Here is a 21,909-nt window from a genome sequence, read left to right as displayed (position 1 = left end):
AACACGAGCGCCTAGAGGCGTGACGTGTGGGCGGAGCTAAAGAATCACGAGCGCCAGTAGGCTTTTGCGTTGAGAGCGAAGCTGTGACAATACCGTGAGGACAAAACCAACCAAAACAAACCATGGCTAACAGTCAGATTCAGCGTATATTTATGATCCAGAATCAGATCCAGAGGCTGAAACTGAACAAGAGCAGCATCAGCAACGACGTCTCTATGTGGTATGTACTGAAACTGTATATATTTGCTTAGCGGTTTTGGAAAATGACTAAGTTCCACTTTGTCGTCTTTTTTTTTTTTTTTAAGCTGTACATGTGGAAAGTGCAGTTTGATGACGACATCGCATGTTGTTTACTTGATGTGCTCACTCGCCGATAGCTAAGTTAACAACACAGAGATATTTGAAGCAGTTTTACTCACCGCCTGCGGTTCCAACACACGATCGTGACCCTTTTTCATTATCCTTAAGAAATAAACGATGTGCAAATCCGGCGTCAAACTGGGCCTTGTTTGTAAAACAAGCATCTTCAAAATGCAGGGAACAAACACAAACACTTGCACAACTCCGTTGATGCTCTGTAAAAATAAACTCCATCCACTGGTCCCTTAATGCTTTTTCTCTTCTGGTAATCTGTGCAGGGTTGTCTTGCCATGGCAACCAAAAACACACTTCTTTTGTGACAACTCTCGCTCTGATCAGTGAATGTCTGTTGTGCTCTCATTGCTCTGCTATACGGGAGCACGCGCTCTTCCGGCAGACGTGCCTCAGGATCCATATAAGGAAATTCCGCTCCATCTAACGTCACACAGAGCCATACTCGAAAGAAACTTTACGAAACTTGTGACAAACCGGAAGGAGTATTTTTGTAACAGAAATACTCCTTCAAACGTACAACTTAAATTTTGAAACTTTGTCCATGTTTAGCATGGGAATCCAACTCTTTAACAGTGTAAAAAACTCAGTATGCATGAAATAGCATTTCACCCCCCCCCCCCCCTTTAAATAGTAAATCGTGAAAATCTTGACAGAATCTTCAAGACAAACTACTTCAGAAAATTTAATTCATTTTTCTTCCATGAGAACTATTAGGTCTGAGTGGTGTTGTGTTTGGAGTCTAATGAGTCAGATGTTGCAGTGGTTGTTCAAGACTGACATCCTTTTCACCTGAAAGACCCTTTGGACTGTGAGCTCTTGTTTTACAGTGTTTAAATCAACCTTCTCTGCTCTTTCTCTCCTTCTCTAAAGAATGACTACAGGAAGCTGTCTATGCAGTGTAAAGACTTTGTGGTTGGCGTTTTGGATCTGTGCAGGGACACGGAGGAGGTAGAGGCCATCTTGAATGGAGATATATCCGCTGAGCTCGAGGAAGGCCAGCATCATCGCTCCCTGCTCAGTCGAGTCAAACTGGCCATTAAATATGAGGTCAAAAAGGCAAGTGTCCATCTAATGATGCCAATACACAGATTACACTGTACTTTCAAAGATGTTTAGATGTTTTTTTAAAGGAAAAGGATATAAATAAGTTGAAGAATCCATAAACACATCAGCTTTTTAATGAACAATAAATAAATTTGTTCTAGAAGGTATATTGTGGCCCATCCAGTCAGACAGCATTACACTAAACGCTGGCACATTAAATAGTTTAAATCCCCGGAGAAGCATCACAGACAATATTGTAATTCACAAAACTGTGCCTGCCGTCCCCATGATCATCATGAGTGTAGGATCTGCAGCCCGCAGCAGCCCTTTCACTCCTGTCATTAGCACAAAGAGCTGCCCTAGAGCCACAGCGAGCAGCATCTGATCCTCTGCGAGTGGCCAGCAGGGACAAACCGGTTCATTACAACATCAGTGTCAAACACATCTCTGTCACTCTCCTTCAGAGAAAGCTGATGCTCGCTAAAGTCTGAATGTCTGAGATTGGACTCCCTCTGCCCAACCACAGCTACCACAACACATTCAAGAAGATTAATGAAAGCACAAAGGAATAATAAATCTGATAGATGATATATAATATATAGATGATATTAAACCCACAGCAGAGCTTAAAGGAGGGATGCCTCATAACTAGACTGCCACCATCCAAAACTAGTAACCATACTATATGAATCAAATATGAAATCTAAATTCATAAATGCAATTGATTTTTAAATGCAACTGTCCAAACCTGAGACTGCATGCCAGTTATAAGTGGCCCCCCAGCCGTGTAAACCACAGCATGCCTGGAGATCTGTTCTAGGCACACTCCTGCCCGGAGGAACGTAAGATCTGACCATGGGGTGAGGGTTTGGTGACAGCCGAGTGCCGGTGAGTGCTGCTCTTCCACGTCCACATAGCCCACTCGACCATAAAGCCAGTGCTGGAGCGGTCTCATATGTAACAGACTGAGGAGTGTAGGTGCCAATAATAATAACTATATATAGATAATAACTTCATAATTGCAAGGTCATGTTGCATGGTTTTGATTTTGGTAGATGGTCTGAGATTATTCACTGTCTCCTTGTGTGCGTGAGATCCATTGGTTTTGTGGAGAGCAGCCATTGCTTGGTGTTTCTGCTGAAGTAAATGATGCTTGGAGGGAATCCAAATGGCAGAAAAGTTGAAAAGTTGAAAAGTTTCCTGAGGTGTTGTCTTCATCTCAGGTTACACTAACACAACAATGGTACCTTTCTCAACAGCCTGGCGAAGCTCCAATCTGATCAGGGTCCACAGGTTTATATCTGTCTGCTGGTAACGCCAGCTAACTCACAATGCAATCAAGACTCATATTGCACCGAGAGGCCCATTACATCCTTGAGTGTGGTACACATCACTTTTGTCCAGTACATCACTTCATTTCTGTCTTTATCTAGACAGAAACCTATTTTTCCACTGCACAATCTCAGAAACCAACTACTGTCTAAGATTATTAATGTGCATACAGTAAATTACATTATTTTTTAATAACGTCTTCAAAAATGTTCTAAAACATTGACATGTCCAGTTTTCTTGTCATGATTAGAACATTAAAGATTACAAAAACAATCTGAAAAAAAAAGTTATTTGAACATTGTTTAAATATGAGATATGGTGAGATATTATCTATAATATTTAATGTATTGATATTAAACTTTGTATATGATCTATAGTCATCTAATATAGCTATATTTGAATATTGTAGCATATATAATATACATAATATTTTAATATATGATGTAAATGTGATATGTTAACATATTTTACAATATATTATAATATAATAACATTTTAATAATTAATTTTTTTATGGTAGAACATTACATGTAATATATATATAAGCAAAAGCACTAAAACTGGATGTCCCTGTTCTAAGATATTTCATTCTCTTTTCTCAGTAGTCTAATTGTGGTCTGTTATTCCTAGCTGTTCTCCTGCCCTGAGTTCACATTCTTTCATATAATTATGTGGATGTATTTTCATATCATTTATTCTGAGCCTCGTAATTTATGGCAGGAAGAGGTTTATAGGACAGGCGTGAAATTAACACCTGTTTGTCTCTCAGGACTCAAATTAATTAACCTACTACCTTAATAGAGAACGACAGGCACACGGGAGGTGGTGTGTGTTTGTGTGTGTGTGTGTGCGTGTGTGTGTGTGTGTGTGTGTGTGTGTGTGTGTGTGTGTGTGTGTGTGTGTGTGTGTGAATGTGAGTGTGTACATGGCCCACAAAACTCGTGTTGGATTCTCTGACACTGGTTTGAAATGTAGAGGGTTTTCATGAACTTTGATAGCAAAACTTCTCACTAACACTCTTACAGGTAAAACTGTTTCTTTAGAATACCTGAGCCATGTTACTGCCTTCAACCACACATTCTCTCTTCAGACATATTGCAATGTCCGCAAACCTGGACATGGAAAATTATCAAGTGTAAAAAAAATAAATAAATAATAATTACTTCAGCAAGATGTCATTTACTGATATAATATTACTTATGTGAAAGTTGATAATTATTCTAAGAGCCTTGAAAACATTTACAGTAATAATAAGCAGTGTTATATCACTAGTGTGTAGTTGTTATGAATATTCTGAATATTTTTTTATTTTAATATTTTCTAGGTTTTTTTAAATGTCCATATTTGTATTATGTTTTTGCTTGGGGTTTAGCACATCAAGGTAAAGTAATTAGAAAGACTAATAAGAAGTGTTTTGGTAATTAGCTAGTTGAAATAAAACAATACGTTTATTATGATTATTATTGCAAAAAAACCAAAGTTGCAAAGTTCTTTAAACAAAGCCATATTCCATTATTTGTAGTGTTAAACGGTGATTTTTTTTAACGAGTTTGCATCAATTAAAAAGGTACACATTTGTACTTAAAGAGTGCAATTTAATATATGTTAAAATATAATTTGTTCATGTAATGCAAAACTGAATTTGCATAATCATTACTCCAGTCTTCAGTGTTACGTGATCCTTCAGATGTGTGTGTGTGTGTGTGTGTGTGTGTGTGTTTATGCTTTTACGAATAGAAACTTCAAAATATATATTTTTTTTACATTTTTACAGTAAATACAGTAATGAATAGTATGAATACAGTAAAGCTTTATTTGAAGCCTTTATACATAATGAATTATAAATGTATTTTTAATGTATTACTTAGGCCCTGTAATGCACCTTACAATGCATGAGCTCATGAATAATTGTAAACACAGATACACAGTACATTATAATACTTTTCCATTAGTTGCTACACCTTTAGAAAGTATAATGCTTTAAAACACAAACAACCAATTTCAGATGTAAAAATGAATCTACAAATATCATAATTTTTGCATTAGCATTAAGAATTTTAGCTTTAGTTACAATTATACATAAAGATACAATGCTTTACAATGTACATTATAAATGAATATGCAAGATACATAAAGGCTTCAAGAAAGGTGCTTCCAAAAACCTAGAGTTATATCATGAATCTGTCTCTGTTTCTGCAGTTTGTGGCTCATCCGAACTGTCAGCAGCAGTTGCTGACGATCTGGTATGAGAATCTGTCTGGTCTTCGGGAGCAAACCACTGCAGTGAAGTGTCTGGTGGTTTTGGTGGTGGCGCTGGGACTCCCTCTGCTAGCTGTGTGGTACTGGTTTGCCCCATGCAGTAAAGTAAGCCACATTAAAATCCTGTCAAAAACATGCCTGGGTCCTGCAGTACCATTTTAGACACACTCGTTATTTGGCATTTACTTATATACTTAGAATTTAGTGTTAGTATTTTATCTGCTGATGTCAACTTTATGTAGTCACTTTTGTTTCTATGATGTTAAATGGTAAATGGACTGCATTTATATAGCGCTTTCAACAGACCCATGGCCACCAAAGCCTCACGTTCACCCATTCACACACTCATTCATACACCAACGGCGATATTTTTTATGATGCTATTATAGTTAACCAAAACTAAAATGATAAATAAAAACATAAAATGTAAAATAAAATAGTAACATAAAATGTTACTTAAACATAAAAAAGTTATTTTAATTCATCAGGTTAAACTCTATGAAAAAGAGAAATATTTCCTTGGCACACATTTGCAATGCAAAAATGACAGAAAGTCTTATTGTGTCAGAATAGACAACTACTTTTGAATGTTGCTATCATAGTCTCTCTTTATTTTTCTCAGCTCCTGTCCAGTTAATTTCTCACAAAGCCATTAAAAACATTTCTATAAATTGAAATAAAATAGAAAATAAAATATTTTATATATAAATATATTTCAGCAACAGATGCCAAGGAAACATTTTCTTATTTATTTAGTTTAACTTGATGTACTAAATAAAACTGAAATAAGAATGAATACAAATTATAGAGACGTGCAGTATATATATATATAACTACTAAAAATGACAAAAGTGTGCAACAAAATGAAAACAAAATAAAAAAATAAAAACTGATCTAAAATATTAATATTATATATTGTATTGTATTAATATTAATACAAACTATAATAGTAGAATGCTGCTGTCTACAGTATCTGCCATTTATAAGATGCCTTCAGTGCTAAACTATAAAAAATTTTTTTTAAAGATGTAGATCATTGGAGTTTTACCAAAATGCTATTTCAGTCTTTCTACAGTATTTCTAATTTCATATTTAATTCAGTATTTTACATGCCATTTCTTTGTAATTATTTGTGAAATTTACCAGTAATTGAGTAAAAATGCTTTCAAAGTCAATTTTACCCAAATATATATATATTTTTTCAGTATAATGAGTTTGTGTTCCCATGTTTTCTCAGCTTGGTAAAGTACTACGCAGTCCTTTTATGAAGTTTGTTGCTCATGCGGCCTCCTTCATCATCTTCCTCTGTCTGCTGGTGTTCAATGCATCCGATCGCTTCGAAGGCATCACCACCCTTCCCAACGTCACCGTCACTGACTACCCTCTCCAGATCTTCAGAGTCAAGACCACACAATTCTCCTGGACAGAAATACTGATCATGGTCTGGGTAGCAGGTAATGCACCAACATTGGTAATCAATATTCATTCATTTATATGATTTCAGCTCTACATGATCCCTTTGTACAACCAACATTAAGACCAAAAGAGATTTGCAAGGGATTCGATGAGAAGTTAATCTCATTACTCTCTAGGAGAAGCCACTGAGAGGTTGTAGAGATCTCATTAGTGCTTGTTCTTTCGTATATAAAATTTTAGTATTACGGGCCATTTATTCAAAAGACTGCAATGTTTATTTCCTACACTGTCAGAAGTAGAGTTCCTCACTTCAGGACCAAAGCAGGATGATTAATCGTGATTAATCGCATCCAAAATAAAAGTTATTGTTTACATAATAAATGTGTGTGTACTGTGTATATTTATTATGTATATATAAAGACACACACATACAGCATATATTTCGATGTATTAACATGTATATAATTATAAATGTTTTAATATATAAACTAGGGCTGGTCAAGTTAACACATTAATTGATTAATGCCGATAATTATTTTATCGCACATTAACAAAAAAAAAATTTAATTATGAAAGTCCATTGCTCACTGGCTCTGAATATACATACAGACAAATCATGGGGCACAGGAGGGAATGCTCCCGATCAAATTATTTAGGCTAAGCATCCCCTTACCAAAGTTTATTTTATTAAGTATACTTAAGAAAATTTCAAGTATATTTTTAAGTATACTTTATGTAGCAAGTATACAAATATCAGTGTTCTCGTAGTATACTAGAACATTGAAATATCTTCTTCACTTGGTTTTTTTTAAAATTCTGTACAGAATGTGTACTAGCGCCCTCTACTGTATAGCAATGAAAACACAGATTCTAGGAGCACAAGTATAGCTAAAATATATTTAGACTTTTTGTATAAGTCAAGTATACTTAAATGAGTACATAAAAAGTAAACTAAAAGCATACTTTCCTAATTTGAGTTTAAAAGAAGTATACTAATAGCACACTTGAATAAACTTCTTTTTCGCGATGGTCAGCATACACAAACCACTGTCTACTGTCATTTTTAAAAGAAAAGAATGCATCGAGCTCATAATCACGGCTTCATAAATGGGAAATAGGAAGTATCTGATAGCACGTGAAGACAGCAGAGAAGCTCTTGCTCAGCACAGTGGAGTGCATTGTTTTGTTAACTTTGTGGTTTATTGTTTTGAGTCGTATGGGACGCGGTAACACATGTCCCTCTCACAATATATTGCTTTACACGTCTATTCCTTTTGCCGTTCAGAAATATTCACGCAATCATGCAGCACATATCAGAAGATCTGCACTCCGGCACAGTTAGCGCTCACACTCACTAATCTACAGATAACTGAACCGCGCTCTTGCCCACCTCTTCCAATGGAATGCATTATTAGTTTCGTGTACAACAATGTGATTAATTGTGATTAATCTTAGACAATCATGCGATTAATCATGATTTTTTTTTTACATTATCATTGCCCAGCACTAATATAAACATATATTTATTATATAAACATAATATATTTTTTAAAAAATATATGTATGTGTGTATACACAGCACAAACACATATATTAGTAAACAAAAACTGGAATTTGTAATTAATTACATTAATTGCTATTAATCGTTTGACAGCACTAATTATTATGCATAATTACATGGAAGTAACCCTAATCCTAACCCCAACCATATAGTAAGTGCATGTAATTAATTCATATTACTCAGTACTTAAATGTATTATTACACTTTAAGAAGGACAACTGCCTGAAAGTAGTGATGTTTGTAACATTTCCACAGTTTTCAGAGTCATTTTTGTACCTGACACAACTGACTTATGGGGTTGTTACACGTTTGGTGTTGGTCAGAATTTTTCTCTTATGCTCAACAAGGCTTCATTTATTTGATCAAGAATAGAGTAAAAAATTTAAACTAACTGTTTTCTATTTAAATACATTTTAAGATGTAATTTATTCCTTTGATGCAAAGCTGAATTTTCAGCATCATTAGTCCAATCCTTCAGAAATCATTCTAATATGCTGATTTGATCCTCAAGAAATTATCTTATTATTAGTTAGTTAGTTAGTTCTTTCTTTGAAACAGCGTTACCTGAACTAGGTACCTGATACCTGAGCTTATTTTTGAGTACGTTTCAAGGTTCAATGCTCACTTTAAGAAACTCAAAACAAGCAGACAAACACTGTTCAGCATATTATTTTAGAGTCATTTAAAACTAGGAATGTTCATTTATCACTGTCACATTGTGAAAGGATCTAGTAATGCAAGGCTTTTCATGGGCAATGCATCATTGAGAGGGCAAACTGCAGATTGGATTGGGTTTAGAACATTTTCCTATTCCGTTTGTGGTTCGGAGAGTTCACCCACGCTGAGTGCACCTCATTACATTTGATGTAAGAAAATGTTTCGCCATTTCATCCAGGACAAAATTCTGGGGTAACGCATTAAATAAGGGAAACTAATATGTGTTGCATGCCATGTGATGTTTGCATCTGTTATTTTTTTATTTAAAGGGTGATTAAGAGTTTTTTTGGATTGTTTTCATCTTCTTATCATGAAATTTAGTTTATCATCAAGTCAGTGTCACCAAATATAAAGTGCTGTTGCTGCAGTGTTTTTTATAATTCATGACACCATGTGACTTTTGCTTGTTTGCCTGCATGGTGCAAAAATCTAAAAGCGTTGCTTGGCTTCCATCGGAATAGTGACAGAGTGATGGTCTTTCAGTCGGTGATGACACCTTTGACATGTTATAAGTGTAAAAGCCATCCTTGTTGTGCTTAGAAGTGACCATGCGCGAAGGCCATTAATAGGTTGACCTTTTTTTAAACCAAGCACACACTACAAGTTTATGGATAATTGGATTTTAAATGTAAGATATAGTGTGTTTAGAATGTGTTTGGAATGTTTGTTCAAAGTGTGTGTTCAGATGTTCATTGAAAGTGTGATTTTAGAATGTTTTCCCATAGTGTGTTTAGAATGTTCATTCATGGTGTGTTCAGAATGTTCATTTGAAGTGTGCGTTCAGATTGGATGTTCAGATTGTTTATAGTGAGTCTTTAAAGCATTTACTGACAGTGTGTTCGGAATGTTCATTCAAAGTGTGTTTTTAGAATATTTGTTCATAGTGTGTTCAGAATGTTCATTCAAACAGTACTTTTTTTTCTTTCAGAATGTGATTATAGTGGTCATACAAGTGTAACATTGTGGAAGTGTGTGTGGGAAGGTCCATTATATTGTGGTGATGGCTGAGGGCTCAACATGCCTCCTCTGAACCCAAACCTCTGACCAGTGGTGGACAGTAACGGAGTAGCTTTACTTCGTTACTGTACTTAAGTACATTTTTCAAGTATCTGTACTTTACTGGAGTAGTTTTATTTTGAGCAACTTTTACTTTTACTTCACTACATTCCAAAGCATAAAATCGTACTTTTTACTTCACTACATTTGATAAAACATATCGTTACTCCCTATATCACGTGCTCCGACACTCAGAAGCTGTGTCTGATTCATCATGAACGAACTGAGTCTTTTCAAAATAAACCTTTAAATCGGATCGCGAATCGCAGCAAACGATTCATTTGCGAATTAGAATGATCCGATTGCAGCTGTTCTGGAGTCGACCACTCACTGATTCAAATGAACCGTTTAGTGCGAGTCACCAGAAGTAAGAACCGGGAGATATTGTGAGCGCGCGTGCGTCTGATGTTGCTAAAAGTAAGTTATGTCGAAATTTTGGATTAATTATTGTACCTGAAAATCATATTTAGGTCAAAACTGTCAGTTGTTTGGGAACTAAATCCGTTGTAAAGAGATATCTATTTAAGCCCACTCAAATGCTCGAGTGCAGACGATGCAGACACATCAATTTTAGGTAAAACAACAACAACAAAAAAACCTTAAAACAACACAGATTAAATACAATAACTCATGCATGTTCAAATTCACCGCTGCCGTAATGTTAACAGTTTTATTTAAATGTCCTATGTGACGTCCGTTTTTATATTGTTTATCAACAGTAACGTTATACATATGTATATTGTTTGGATTAACTAGACGAGTAGACAGACATGAATGTTCATCGTACTGAAAATAAGTAAATATTGTTAGCTGATGCTAACTGTCTAGCTAACAAGCTTGTTGGTGCTAAGTTGATGTAATTTTTATAAATGTCCAAATATTTTTATTCAGCCACACACACACACACACACACACACACACACACATATATATATTACATCTGGTTAGAAAAGAAAGGATGTGATGTTCAGAACATGGTAACTACAGTAATTATCAAAGTGGGAAGAGATGCACCCCGTTTGGCCAGGGGTGTTTTTAAACCACAGACAAGATTTGAGAAGGAAAAAATCATTATGAATTTTTTTTTATTTTTTTTTTTCCTTAAAATGTTCTTCCTAACTTCAGGCCTTATTATCATGTCATATATACAGTACAGACCAAAAGTTTGGACACACCTTCTCATTCAAAGAGTTTTCTTTATTTTCATTACTATGAAAATTGTAGAGTCACACTGAAGGCATCAAAACTATGAATTAACACATGTGGAATTATATATGGAATTATATACATAACAAAAAAGTGTGAAGCTGAAAATATGTCATATTCTAGGTTCTTCAAAGTAGCCACCTTTAGCTTTGATTCCTGCTTTGCACACTCTTGGCGTTCTCTTGATGAGCTTCAAGAGGTAGTCACCTGAAATGGTCTTCCAACAGTCTTGAAGGAGTTCCCCGAGAGATGCTTAGCACTTGTTGCCCTTTTGCCTTCTGTCTGCGGTCAAGCTCGCCCCTAAACCATCTCGATTGGGTTCAGGTCTGGTGACTGTGGAGGCCAGGTCATCTGGCGCAGCACCCCATCACTCTTCTTCTTGCTCAAATAGCCCTTGATGCCTTCAGTGTGACTATACAATCTTCATAGTCATGAAAATAAAGAAAACTCTTTGTATGAGTTTGTTCTGTAAAACAACTAATTTTAAACTAATTTGTTCTTACTGGTGAAGATCAGATGGTCATCTCTGTTTTCTCTCAGGTACATCACAGTGTAAACTTCACAGTGAGCATTACTCTCATCAGCGTAGTCCATATCAACAACAAAAATATATTTTGACTCCATATAGTGGTTATTTTGGAAAAAATCCCAGGTATTTTGAGCAGTAGGATTATAAAAAAATGTGCTAATATAAAATTAAATTAAGTAGCCTATGTAAAATTGCAAACATCTATCTTGCAGTACTTTTTTACTTAAGTACATAAAAAATTGAGTACTTTTGTACTTTCACTTGAGTAAAATTGAAAAAGGAGTACTTTTACTTTTACTGGAGTAATATTTTACCATATGTATCTGTACTTTTACTCAAGTACTTGATTTGTGTACTTCGTCCACCACTGCCTCTGACTGCTCCCCCTTCAACACAACCTCCTGTCACTGTTCTCGCTCAGTCGAATGGCTTCTGCTATTGAATGCATTTCGACTTTTTTTTTTTTTTTTTTGTAGTTTTGGAGATTAAAACAACCCTTTCCATCTAGCATGCTTTTAGTGTGAGAGTGAATTGTGTGAAGTTTTTCATTAATTGGATTTCCTTTGGCATTCTTCTGGCTTCGATTTAAAATTAAAGATATAATGCAATGTAATTCGCTGAGACTCCATCATAATTCTCCTATCATGCTGTGTTCTCCTCAGGCTCTTTGATTTGTCTGATTAGTTCTCTCTCTCTTTTGATCTCTTCCTCACCTCTTATGTTCTGATGTCTCAGTATCTCAATATGACCTCAGTCCACAATCTGTTTTGTCAGCTCCATGATTTTCTTATCTGATCGACTGAGTAAATGTTACAAATCCATGCCCAACTTTTACCTTTTAAAATAATATGGAAGAAATAAGGAATTTATATATAATATATACAAAATAGATGTTGTTCAATGTGTCAATTTTTGAATTTGACGTTTTTGTGATAAAAACAATTATTTAATAAATACATTTATTTTTTATTTGTTTATTTTTTAAATAACAGTTTTTAGTAAATAAATAAATTGCAAAGTTCATTTTATCAAAATTCAATAATAATTTATTACAAATGTGTTTCATTTGATTACAAAACAAAACATTTACTGTAATACAAGAAAAAAAACCTCTATAATAAAATGTCCAAATGTATAATGGTTATATGAGTTTTGGGGTCGAAATGTGCTTAATTGTCCATCAATTAAAAAAAAAAAATTCTTATGCAAAAATGTATTTATCTGAATTTGTGAACTGGATATGATTTTGTGAAATTTGCCTCACTATTCTCGTCTATTTTTCATATATCTACACAAATACATCAGAATTGCCTTCCATTGTTTTTACATGTTCATTCTAGCACATTTCCATCAATCTGTTTTCCGTCAGAAAGAGAGAATGAAGGATGAATGTTTAGGTATTTTCTGGCACAGTGTAGATGCTTGAATTGCTTGAGTTTGAAGTTACCACAAGAAATGATAACTACACTGTAAAACCGGTCTTATTCAGTTCAACTCGCACAAAAAAAAGCTTATATCTGTTTTCAGCTACACTGCATAGAATGCTTATAAGCTACTGCTGTGTTGACCCTAAATACGCCTCTGTTTTCTGCAGGAATGATGTGGTCGGAGTGTAAGGAGCTCTGGACGGAGGGGCCGAGGGAATATATCATGCAGCTGTGGAACCTTCTGGATTTTGGCATGCTCTCCATCTTCATCGCTTCATTCACAGCCCGCTTTTTCGCCTTCCTACAAGCAATGAAAGCCCAGGAGTATGTGGATGAGAAGATCCACGCTCCAGACCTCTCAATGGTCACGCTGCCACCAGACATCAAATATTTCACATACGGTGAGAGAGTATGTGTATCTGTATCTGTATCTGTACACACAAGCAATTAACATTATGTTCTATATGAATATTGGTAGTTTTATATTATAAATAAAAACATGATTAAATGTAATGATTTTTTTACATGCAAGGATTTGCTGATGGGTGTGCACACTATAGTAATTTGTACCATTTTTGTTACTTGAAACAAAATAAATGTAAATGGACTAAACTTAAATTTCCTGTTTTTTCAGCGAGAGACAAGTGGGTTCCGTCGGATCCTCAGCTGATCTCTGAGGGTCTGTACGCCATCGCTGTGGTCCTGAGCTTCTCTCGGATCGCCTACATCCTCCCGGCCAACGAGAGCTTCGGGCCGCTGCAGATCTCTCTGGGACGAACCGTGAAGGACATCTTCAAGTTCATGGTCCTCTTCATCATGGTCTTCCTCGCATTCATGATTGGCATGTTCATCCTTTACTCTTACTACCTGGGGGCAAAGGTTAACCCCGCCTTCACCACGTGAGTGACATGCATGTTCTGCAATGCATATTGAGGAAAATATAAAACATATGTATAATTATGGATGTGTATAAGTATACATATTTTCAAATGCACTAGTTGAGTTAACCAGGTATATATGGATTAGTTAATGTTTACACATTCTTGTGCTAAAGTCCATTAGTAAATAGTAGTCCATTAGTCCAAAGTAATTACAGATAAAACAAAAATGCAAAAAACAGGCCAGTTAAATTAACTAGTGAACCTCAGAAACTGATTAGTCAGCTGTTGCAATGACTAGATGACAGTTTTACAGTTAACTTTACAATTAATTATAGAAATTAATTTTAACATCTTAAAATTATTTTTTATAAAACTGACTAGTCAGTGTTGCAATGACCATTATGACCAACTTAACACATATTTTTAAATACTTCAAAGCAATTCGTTTTACAAAAATTATTTGGATATCTTAAAATGATTTTTCTTTTTTAAAAGATTTTATTTATTTTTTTTGCATCAGTTTAGTTACATTATTTAGTTTAATTAGCAATTAATTCTACCAAAATGATTCTGAAATTGTTTTAAACTCAAAATAACAAGATTATAGACAATTTATTATTAGATTTTTTTTTATTTGCCTTGTTTTAGGTGGACTTTTTTTGTTTCTCATTTTACCACGATTAATGCGACTTTTGTGCAAGATGGTCATAAATATACCACATGCGGCTGCTCAATTGAAAAGTAAGGCTCTGTGTTCTGTCAGGCGGAGCATCTGTAGTGAATGTGTCAGTCCTGTGAAATGAACTCTTGGTTTCCCAGCATCAAATGTGAGGTTGTCAAGTATACTGGAGGACATTTCACACTAGAGTGCCTCCAGCGGGATGAGGTTTGTTTCACAGCAGGTCAGAGGTGATCAAACAAGACCTACAAGTCAGCTTGTGTGTGTGTGTGTGTGTGTGTGTGTGTGTGTGTGTGCAGCCTGGTCTTATTGTTTACATAGGTATTAATACATAACATTTACAAGCACAAAACATAAATTTTGTACGTTTTTATTGATGCTAAAGCAAATCGCTATGTATTTTTATCTAAAAAAAAAAAACTAAATATATTTACGTATCTTTTATATAATTAAGATGTTCATATTAATGCTTTTTTTAAATCATTTTATCAGTAAGCGATTTAGATTTAAACCTAAGACTAACCTAGACTAAACCTACCCATTTTATAGCGAATATTAAAAGGATATAAAATGCAATTGATCTAAATAAGGATTTTAGTAACAATTTAGCATTCAAAATATTTTTATAGTCGCTAATACGACTCCTACCTCTAAGCCTAATCATAGCTGTTTATGTAACGTTACAGTATAAGAAAAACATGATCAATGCAATTACAATCCAGTTTGAAGGACATACAGTTACTGAATTTTTTATTCAAATTTAATTGTGGACACTTCATGTTGACTTTAAACATTCTCTTCGCTCTTGTGTGTGTTCACAGGGTTGAGGAGAGTTTTAAAACTCTCTTTTGGTCCATATTCGGGCTGTCTGAAGTCTCTTCTGTGGTGCTAAAATACGATCATAAATTTATTGAGAACATTGGCTATGTGCTGTACGGGATCTACAATGTTACCATGGTGGTGGTTCTGCTCAACATGCTCATTGCCATGATCAACAGCTCGTACCAGGAAATAGAGGTGAGCTGTCTTTCAGTGCTCTCTTTAGAGAATCCCACACGAGTTTAGAGTTTGCATTCAAATCGAGTGTGAGATCGCCAACACCGATACTTGTGCCAAAATGAAACCTAAGAGCAAGCTAATCATAATCAAGATTTAAAAAGCTGTGACTGAGAGGTGAATAGAAAGAAAAAACTTCCACACACTTTTGAACCCTTTTTTGTTTCTTCATTGGAAGAACTTTGGTGAAATGTAGTATTACATTACTTGTTCACCAGTGGATCTTCTGCAGTGAATGGGTGCTGTTAAACAGCTGATAAAAAGATCACAATAATCCACAATCTCCATCAATTAACATCTTGTGAAGTGAAAAGTGTCTTTGTTATAAACAAATCCATCAAGACATTTTTAAAGGAATAGTTAACCCAAAATGACTTTTTTCCTGAATAGAACAGTTAAGAAGGTATTTAGCTGAAACCGTTTTGTGATTGATAAAATGTCAAAGTCTCAATAAAGCATAATAAGGAACACAAAATAAATATACCTGTGGATTCTGATTAAATATTGATGTCTTTTGAAGCTAAACGACTGATCAGTTCAAGAAACTGAACATCTTTCTATCCATAATATTGTTTAATCCAGTAAAAAAGTCACCACGTCTGAATCAGGAGAGAAATGTGCAGATCAAGCACAGTTTACAATCAAAAACAGTCCAAAACAGTTCTATACAGATGTTTCAGTGGGCTTTGATGTGAAGGAAATCATAGAAATCATATTTTCACTTCACAAGACTGAATTGATGTACTGGAATTGTGTGGATTATAGTGATGTTTTTATCCACTATTTTGACTCTCATTCTGACGGCACCCATTCACTGCAGAGGATCCACTGGTGAGCAAGTGATGTAATGCTAAATTATTTCAGATCTGTTCCCTTTAAGAAACTCACTCATCTACATCTTTGAAGGCCTAAAGATGAGTACATTTTCAGCTAATTTTCATATATGCCTTTAATTAAAGTCTTCTTTGCCAAAAATATGTCTGGAATCAGATCAAACTTGTCCTCTGTGTTTCCAATTGTCCCCTGGGAGAAAAATAATGTCTGAGGCTTTTGATAACGCTGCTGTTAAAATGACTGTAATCTTGCAGAAGGACTCTTAGATGGGGCTTTGACTCTCACTGAGCAATTATACTTGAGCAAATGGCTCATACTTCAGATTTCTGGAGAAGAGGCATTTAGTGCCTATTGCTGACCGAAAATGTAACACTAAACCTCAGCTTAACCCTTGCCTTGCTGAAAATTCTAGACCTAATTAAGTTTTCCTGGTCAAAAATGACTGGACTTTTTAAAAATCTCTCATTATGCTATATTATCAAACATTTTCATTTATCAAAAAAAAAATGTAAACAATTCTAATAGTTTTATACCGTATCTAACATTTTGTTTTTTGCAGGATGACGCAGATGTGGAGTGGAAGTTCGCTCGGTCTAAACTCTGGCTCTCATATTTTGACAACGGCAAGACTCTCCCGCCTCCGTTCAGCATCGTCCCCAGCCCGAAGTCCTTCTATCTGTGTGTCAAGAGACTGGTCAACCTGCTGCGGTGTCGCCCGCGCCGCCTGAAGAAAGACGTGGAGCTGGGCACGGACAACTCCAAGTCCAGAGTATGTGCTTGCTGATGAGGATTGTTTTTATTTGTGTGTCAGGGTTGCACAAAATACTGATTTTAAGAAATGTCTTTTTCAGTTCATGAGCGTGAATTTAAATTGAATTGGCCAAAATACACAGAAAGTTGAATCAATACATTAAATCTACATGTACAATGCAAATGTTTACATTATATACATACACACAAATATAATATTTATATTTAATATATTTAGTCAGTAGATATTTGAAAAATGAATTTCATTTTCATTTAATTTCATTTCAGTATTTTTTTTTTTTTTTTTTTTTTGCACCCTCAGATTCCTGAATTTAAAATCATTGTATCTCTGTGTGTGAAGGAGCTCTTGAATGATGCATGATATCTTTCCTCCTCCAGTTCCCTCTTTCTTAAATCTGTAGCCTGACACAGTTCTCCACCTTCTATTCAGATTTTAAAGGATGAAGTACCTCTCCACCATCCGCCCTGCTCTCAGTGTGATAATTCACTCAACACCATTCATTTTCTGTCTCCATTCTTAATAAGTCTGTCCTTTTTGTCCAGTGAGAGCCACAATGATCTATCTGTCCAATAAAGCCCAGATAATACCTCCCTATGTAATTAACTTATCGACATTTCCCAATCCAAACCGTTTTTTAGTGTTTCCATGAAAAAAGACAGATAGTTCTGTCTTTATTTAGCCTACGGAGAGAATCGATGGCGTTTCAATGCAGAACTGAGGGGAGCAAACTCTGATGAAGAGGTGAAATCATTGCTTCCTCGGGGCAAATGTCACTTCATCTCCTGTGCGAGCGTGAGCACATGACCACAAAACCATGAGAGTAACTGCATTATTGAGATTCATCTGTGGCAGAGGCCTCCATCTAATTCACTCTGATCAGTTCAGCGTCTCCCGTGGGCTGCGTAATTGAAAAACTGAGGAGAACATGTGCAGAGCAGCGTCTACAAAAGACACGGAAGAGAGGGGCTCATCTGCTGGATGCTTGCATGACTGCTGTTGTTGATGTTGAATCAGTCGCGAGGGCATCAGGGAACATTCACTCATGCACAGGGACAGTCAAGCTGTTATGAGCTCAAGTATATAATCACATTAGATTGTAATTTGTTTCAACCACAGATGGTTGAGTCTGTCTTTACAGTGGGAACTGTTGAACTACACTGTAAGAAATCTGTAAAATAGGGGCGCAATGTCCTGTTAGGGGTGTTTTACAGGTGTTTTCTTGTATTTTGCAAATCATTGCATTATATTTTAGGGTTTATGGAAATGTCCATTGATGGATTACTGGATACTGTCCTGGCAGAAAATTGCCATTGCATTTTCTGTCTTCTGTTTGAGAATTGCTGTTATTTTAGTGTTAATTGCTATAGTATTTTAGCGATGTTTTAAATATCTTGTATTTTTAGTTTATATTTTAATTTAGTTTTAGTTCTTTTATTATATGCTTTTGGCATTTTTATTCATTGTTGTTGTTTTTTCAGTATTTTCCAATATTTCTAGCTTTAATGTAGTAAAATATACTACAAATATATAATATTCCGTATAGCCTTTTAATATTTCTTAAAATTTCCTTTTTTAGTTTTAGTTTTAGAACTTTAGCTTAAAGTAAAATTAGATATTTAGCCTTGGAAAACAACTGAAATAACTGCAAGTTTTTATTATTATTATTATTATTGTATTTTATTTTATTTCAGTTTTATTTCAATTTCTAAAAATTAGAAATTATTTCAATTTTTTTATGGTTTCAGTTAACACTAACAACAATGCTGAGAAAGTCTTCAGTCATTTCAGTGGTTTGTTACGCCCCCTGGAGGCCAAAATTTATAGATAATTTTATTTTACATAAATTTGCTTCTGAAATTTGATCCGTTTTTTGATTTGATTAATTTCTTTTTATTAACTGTTAACTTAATTATTTGAATTATTAACTGTAAAAATGGCTACATGTAATTTCTTCATCTGTTAACATTTACATTTATATTTATATATATTATATTATTATAGAATGGATGGATAGAGATATATCTAATATTAATATCGTATTATACATAGGTTTTGTTGTGTTGAAATTGGAATTGTCAATTGTGAAATTTCAGTGGTTTTGATCTCAACTACTGAAATCTGGTAATCAGTAATTGAAAACCCCTGCGAGGTCATCATCAATAATCAATATTTCTCAATGCTTACAGCTGAACCTCTTCACCCAGTCTAACATGAGGATGCCAGACTCTCACAGCTTCAACAGCATCCTAAATCAACCCACACGCTATCAGGCAAGACCTCCGTCATCTCTCTCTCTCTCTCTCTCTCTCGCTCCTATGATGAATTATCACTGTAGAATTCACCCTTATCCATTTCTCTGATCTTCATTTTGTCTGATTCCCTCACACAGCAAATTATGAAGCGTCTCATCAAACGCTATGTACTGAAAGCACAAGTGGACAAAGAAAATGATGAAGTGAACGAAGGTGAAGTGTGACTTACACTTACACTGAGAACTAGTCGGATATTAAAAAAGGATGACTCTACGATAAATCTAATATGATTAGGATGTAATAATTCTCAAAGTTTATGTAGGAGTAAGTCTGACAAAAAAATGTTGCATCTCATAACTGAAAGAAAGAAAAATCATATTTCGATTATAGAATATTAAGCCTATTTAAGGATCATTAGGAGTTTTTATTATTATTATTATTATTATTATTATTGCAGGACAATTATGCATATTTTTACCCTCAAATGTTCTTGACAGTGTTCCTATTTTCATATATATTTGTGTTTGATCTGTAGGCGAGCTGAAGGAGATCAAGCAGGATATTTCCAGTCTGAGATATGAGCTGCTGGAGGAGAAATCTCAGGCCACAGAAGAACTCTCACTCCTCATACAGACACTCAGTGACAAACTCAACCCACGATCTGTCCATCCACACTGACACAAAGCAACGGTGAAGTCATTCTTTATCTGAAATAATTTAATATGCAGGGATCCCGAGCTCTGTCTAAACAATAGCAGATGAGGGCATAAAATATACACTTCTTCTTTAAGTTACTGTTAACTAAGGTAAAATGTGGGTCACTCTACTGGACAGTGTTTTGTTTTCTTTTGTTTTGTTGATTGACAGCTCCACTCAAAGATTTTTGTATTTGAATTTCACATACAATTTCCAGCCATTAAGGTTACACAGGTAAAAAAAAATAAAAATTATAAATAAAATAATAATAATAATACATTTAATGCATATTTGTCAGTCATACATAAATGGCTTTCAGAAAGATTCAGTATTTCAAAAATGTTAATGTCTTTGAGATGCTGTTTTAGCTCTATTCATATTTTGAATCTAGTTTTATTTATTTTACATTTTATTTTCATTTTAGTTAACGTTTTTAAAGTTCAAATTTTTCATTATATTTCTGAATATAGTTTATTAAATTATTTAAGTTTTCATTATTTTAGTTAATTAATTAGTACGTTTGATTAATCCAAATTAAAATAAGAAAAATCACCTGGGCAATTAGCTGAAGAAAGTTTTTTTTTTTTTTTTTTTTTTTTTTTTTTTTTTTAAGTTATTGTTTATTTTATAAGTTGCATTTAAGTAAAATGTATTCAGATTGCTCAGCATAAATCTGTTCATTGTAAAAACAATTACATTTATTCAGTAAAATATCCAAATAGTTAAAATATAGATTTAAACAAATTATTATTGGTGTTAAATATATATAATTGTGTACTGTATTTAAAATGCATTCATTTTATGACTATTAAAAAACTTGGTAACCTGTTTTATTTATGGATGACTGACACATATACATCACAGTATGTTTAGTTCATGTTATTTTTTTTTATTTTATTTTTTTTATATTTAGTGGTTGTTTGTTCCACATCTGTGATCATGCATTTATGTAAAATAGTGGTAATTCTGAATATTTTAATTAGCTAAATGTACAGTATTTCTCTTTAAGCTTTAGGCAGGGATGTTAGTTGCATCTGTCTTTATCCATTCCCAGAATTCCTTGAGAACCTGTATTAGAGTAATTGTAAAACTTCAAATTTAATAGATGAAATATTAGTGGTCACGTGTCCATAAACCCTCGAGCACAAATCTATGCAGGGTCAATGTTTGTCTCTACATCACAGTTGGCAACATCTTACAGATTATTTTTAATAATATTATTTATTGTTACAGTCACTTTAGTTGTTTTGTTACAGTCACTTCAACTGTGTGCACAGAAGTTAATTAGCTGTTTACTTTTTTTGTTTAACTCATATTCAGGAATTGTTGCCTGAATCTTATTTTAAGCAATAGTTTGTCCAAAAATGCAAATTCTATCATCATCATTTATCAAACCCATATTATTTATTCGTGTGAAATACAAAGGGAAGACATTTGAGATGTGTTTTTTTTTTTGTTGGTTTTGTGACGTCAGAGCAGAACTAGGCTTGTGGAGATTATGATATCATATTTAAAATGTTTTGTGTAAAAACCTGGACTTTGAGAACCGATGTCGTTCAGCTGAGGGTTTTTCAGTGTCATTATGAATGATCGATCCATAGAGGGCGCCGTCTTATTTCACAAAGTGTAACTGTTCTTAAAAGAAAAATCAAGGCTCTCTTGATGAATTATTTATGTAGGCTAAATCCAAATCAGTAGATGTTATATTTCATGATAGACACAGTATATCTGCAGCAGCAGGCAGTATATATTTCATCAGATCAGAGCAGGGCTACTCAACAACAACACAAATATGTGTGAGAATGTCAATTCAGATA

The 21,909-nt window shown here is 34.4% G+C and overlaps 1 protein-coding gene across 2 annotated transcripts in view; it reads left to right on the top strand.

Annotated features, from left to right (window-relative positions):
• Window positions 1–20,528, top strand: part of LOC113113796 (short transient receptor potential channel 3) — a 32,101-nt gene extending 11,573 nt beyond the window's left edge. For both annotated transcript variants that reach the window (XM_026280282.1, XM_026280281.1), the window contains 10 exons: window positions 1,246–1,431; window positions 4,951–5,115; window positions 6,248–6,464; window positions 13,090–13,323; window positions 13,557–13,821; window positions 15,304–15,499; window positions 16,932–17,141; window positions 19,331–19,414; window positions 19,534–19,609; window positions 19,932–20,528. In XM_026280282.1, the coding sequence (XP_026136067.1) occupies window positions 1,246–1,431; window positions 4,951–5,115; window positions 6,248–6,464; window positions 13,090–13,323; window positions 13,557–13,821; window positions 15,304–15,499; window positions 16,932–17,141; window positions 19,331–19,414; window positions 19,534–19,609; window positions 19,932–20,074 (1,776 nt within the window). In that variant the 3' untranslated portion in view covers window positions 20,075–20,528. The remainder of the gene's footprint in view (window positions 1–1,245; window positions 1,432–4,950; window positions 5,116–6,247; window positions 6,465–13,089; window positions 13,324–13,556; window positions 13,822–15,303; window positions 15,500–16,931; window positions 17,142–19,330; window positions 19,415–19,533; window positions 19,610–19,931) is intronic.
• Window positions 20,529–21,909: the final 1,381 nt, after the last annotated feature.

This window comes from Carassius auratus, chromosome 14 (genome assembly GCF_003368295.1).
Source record: "Carassius auratus strain Wakin chromosome 14, ASM336829v1, whole genome shotgun sequence".
Taxonomy (NCBI): domain Eukaryota; kingdom Metazoa; phylum Chordata; class Actinopteri; order Cypriniformes; family Cyprinidae; genus Carassius; species Carassius auratus.
The sequence above is the reverse complement of the archived record's forward strand: the minus strand, read 5'-3'. Positions and strand labels throughout refer to the sequence as shown.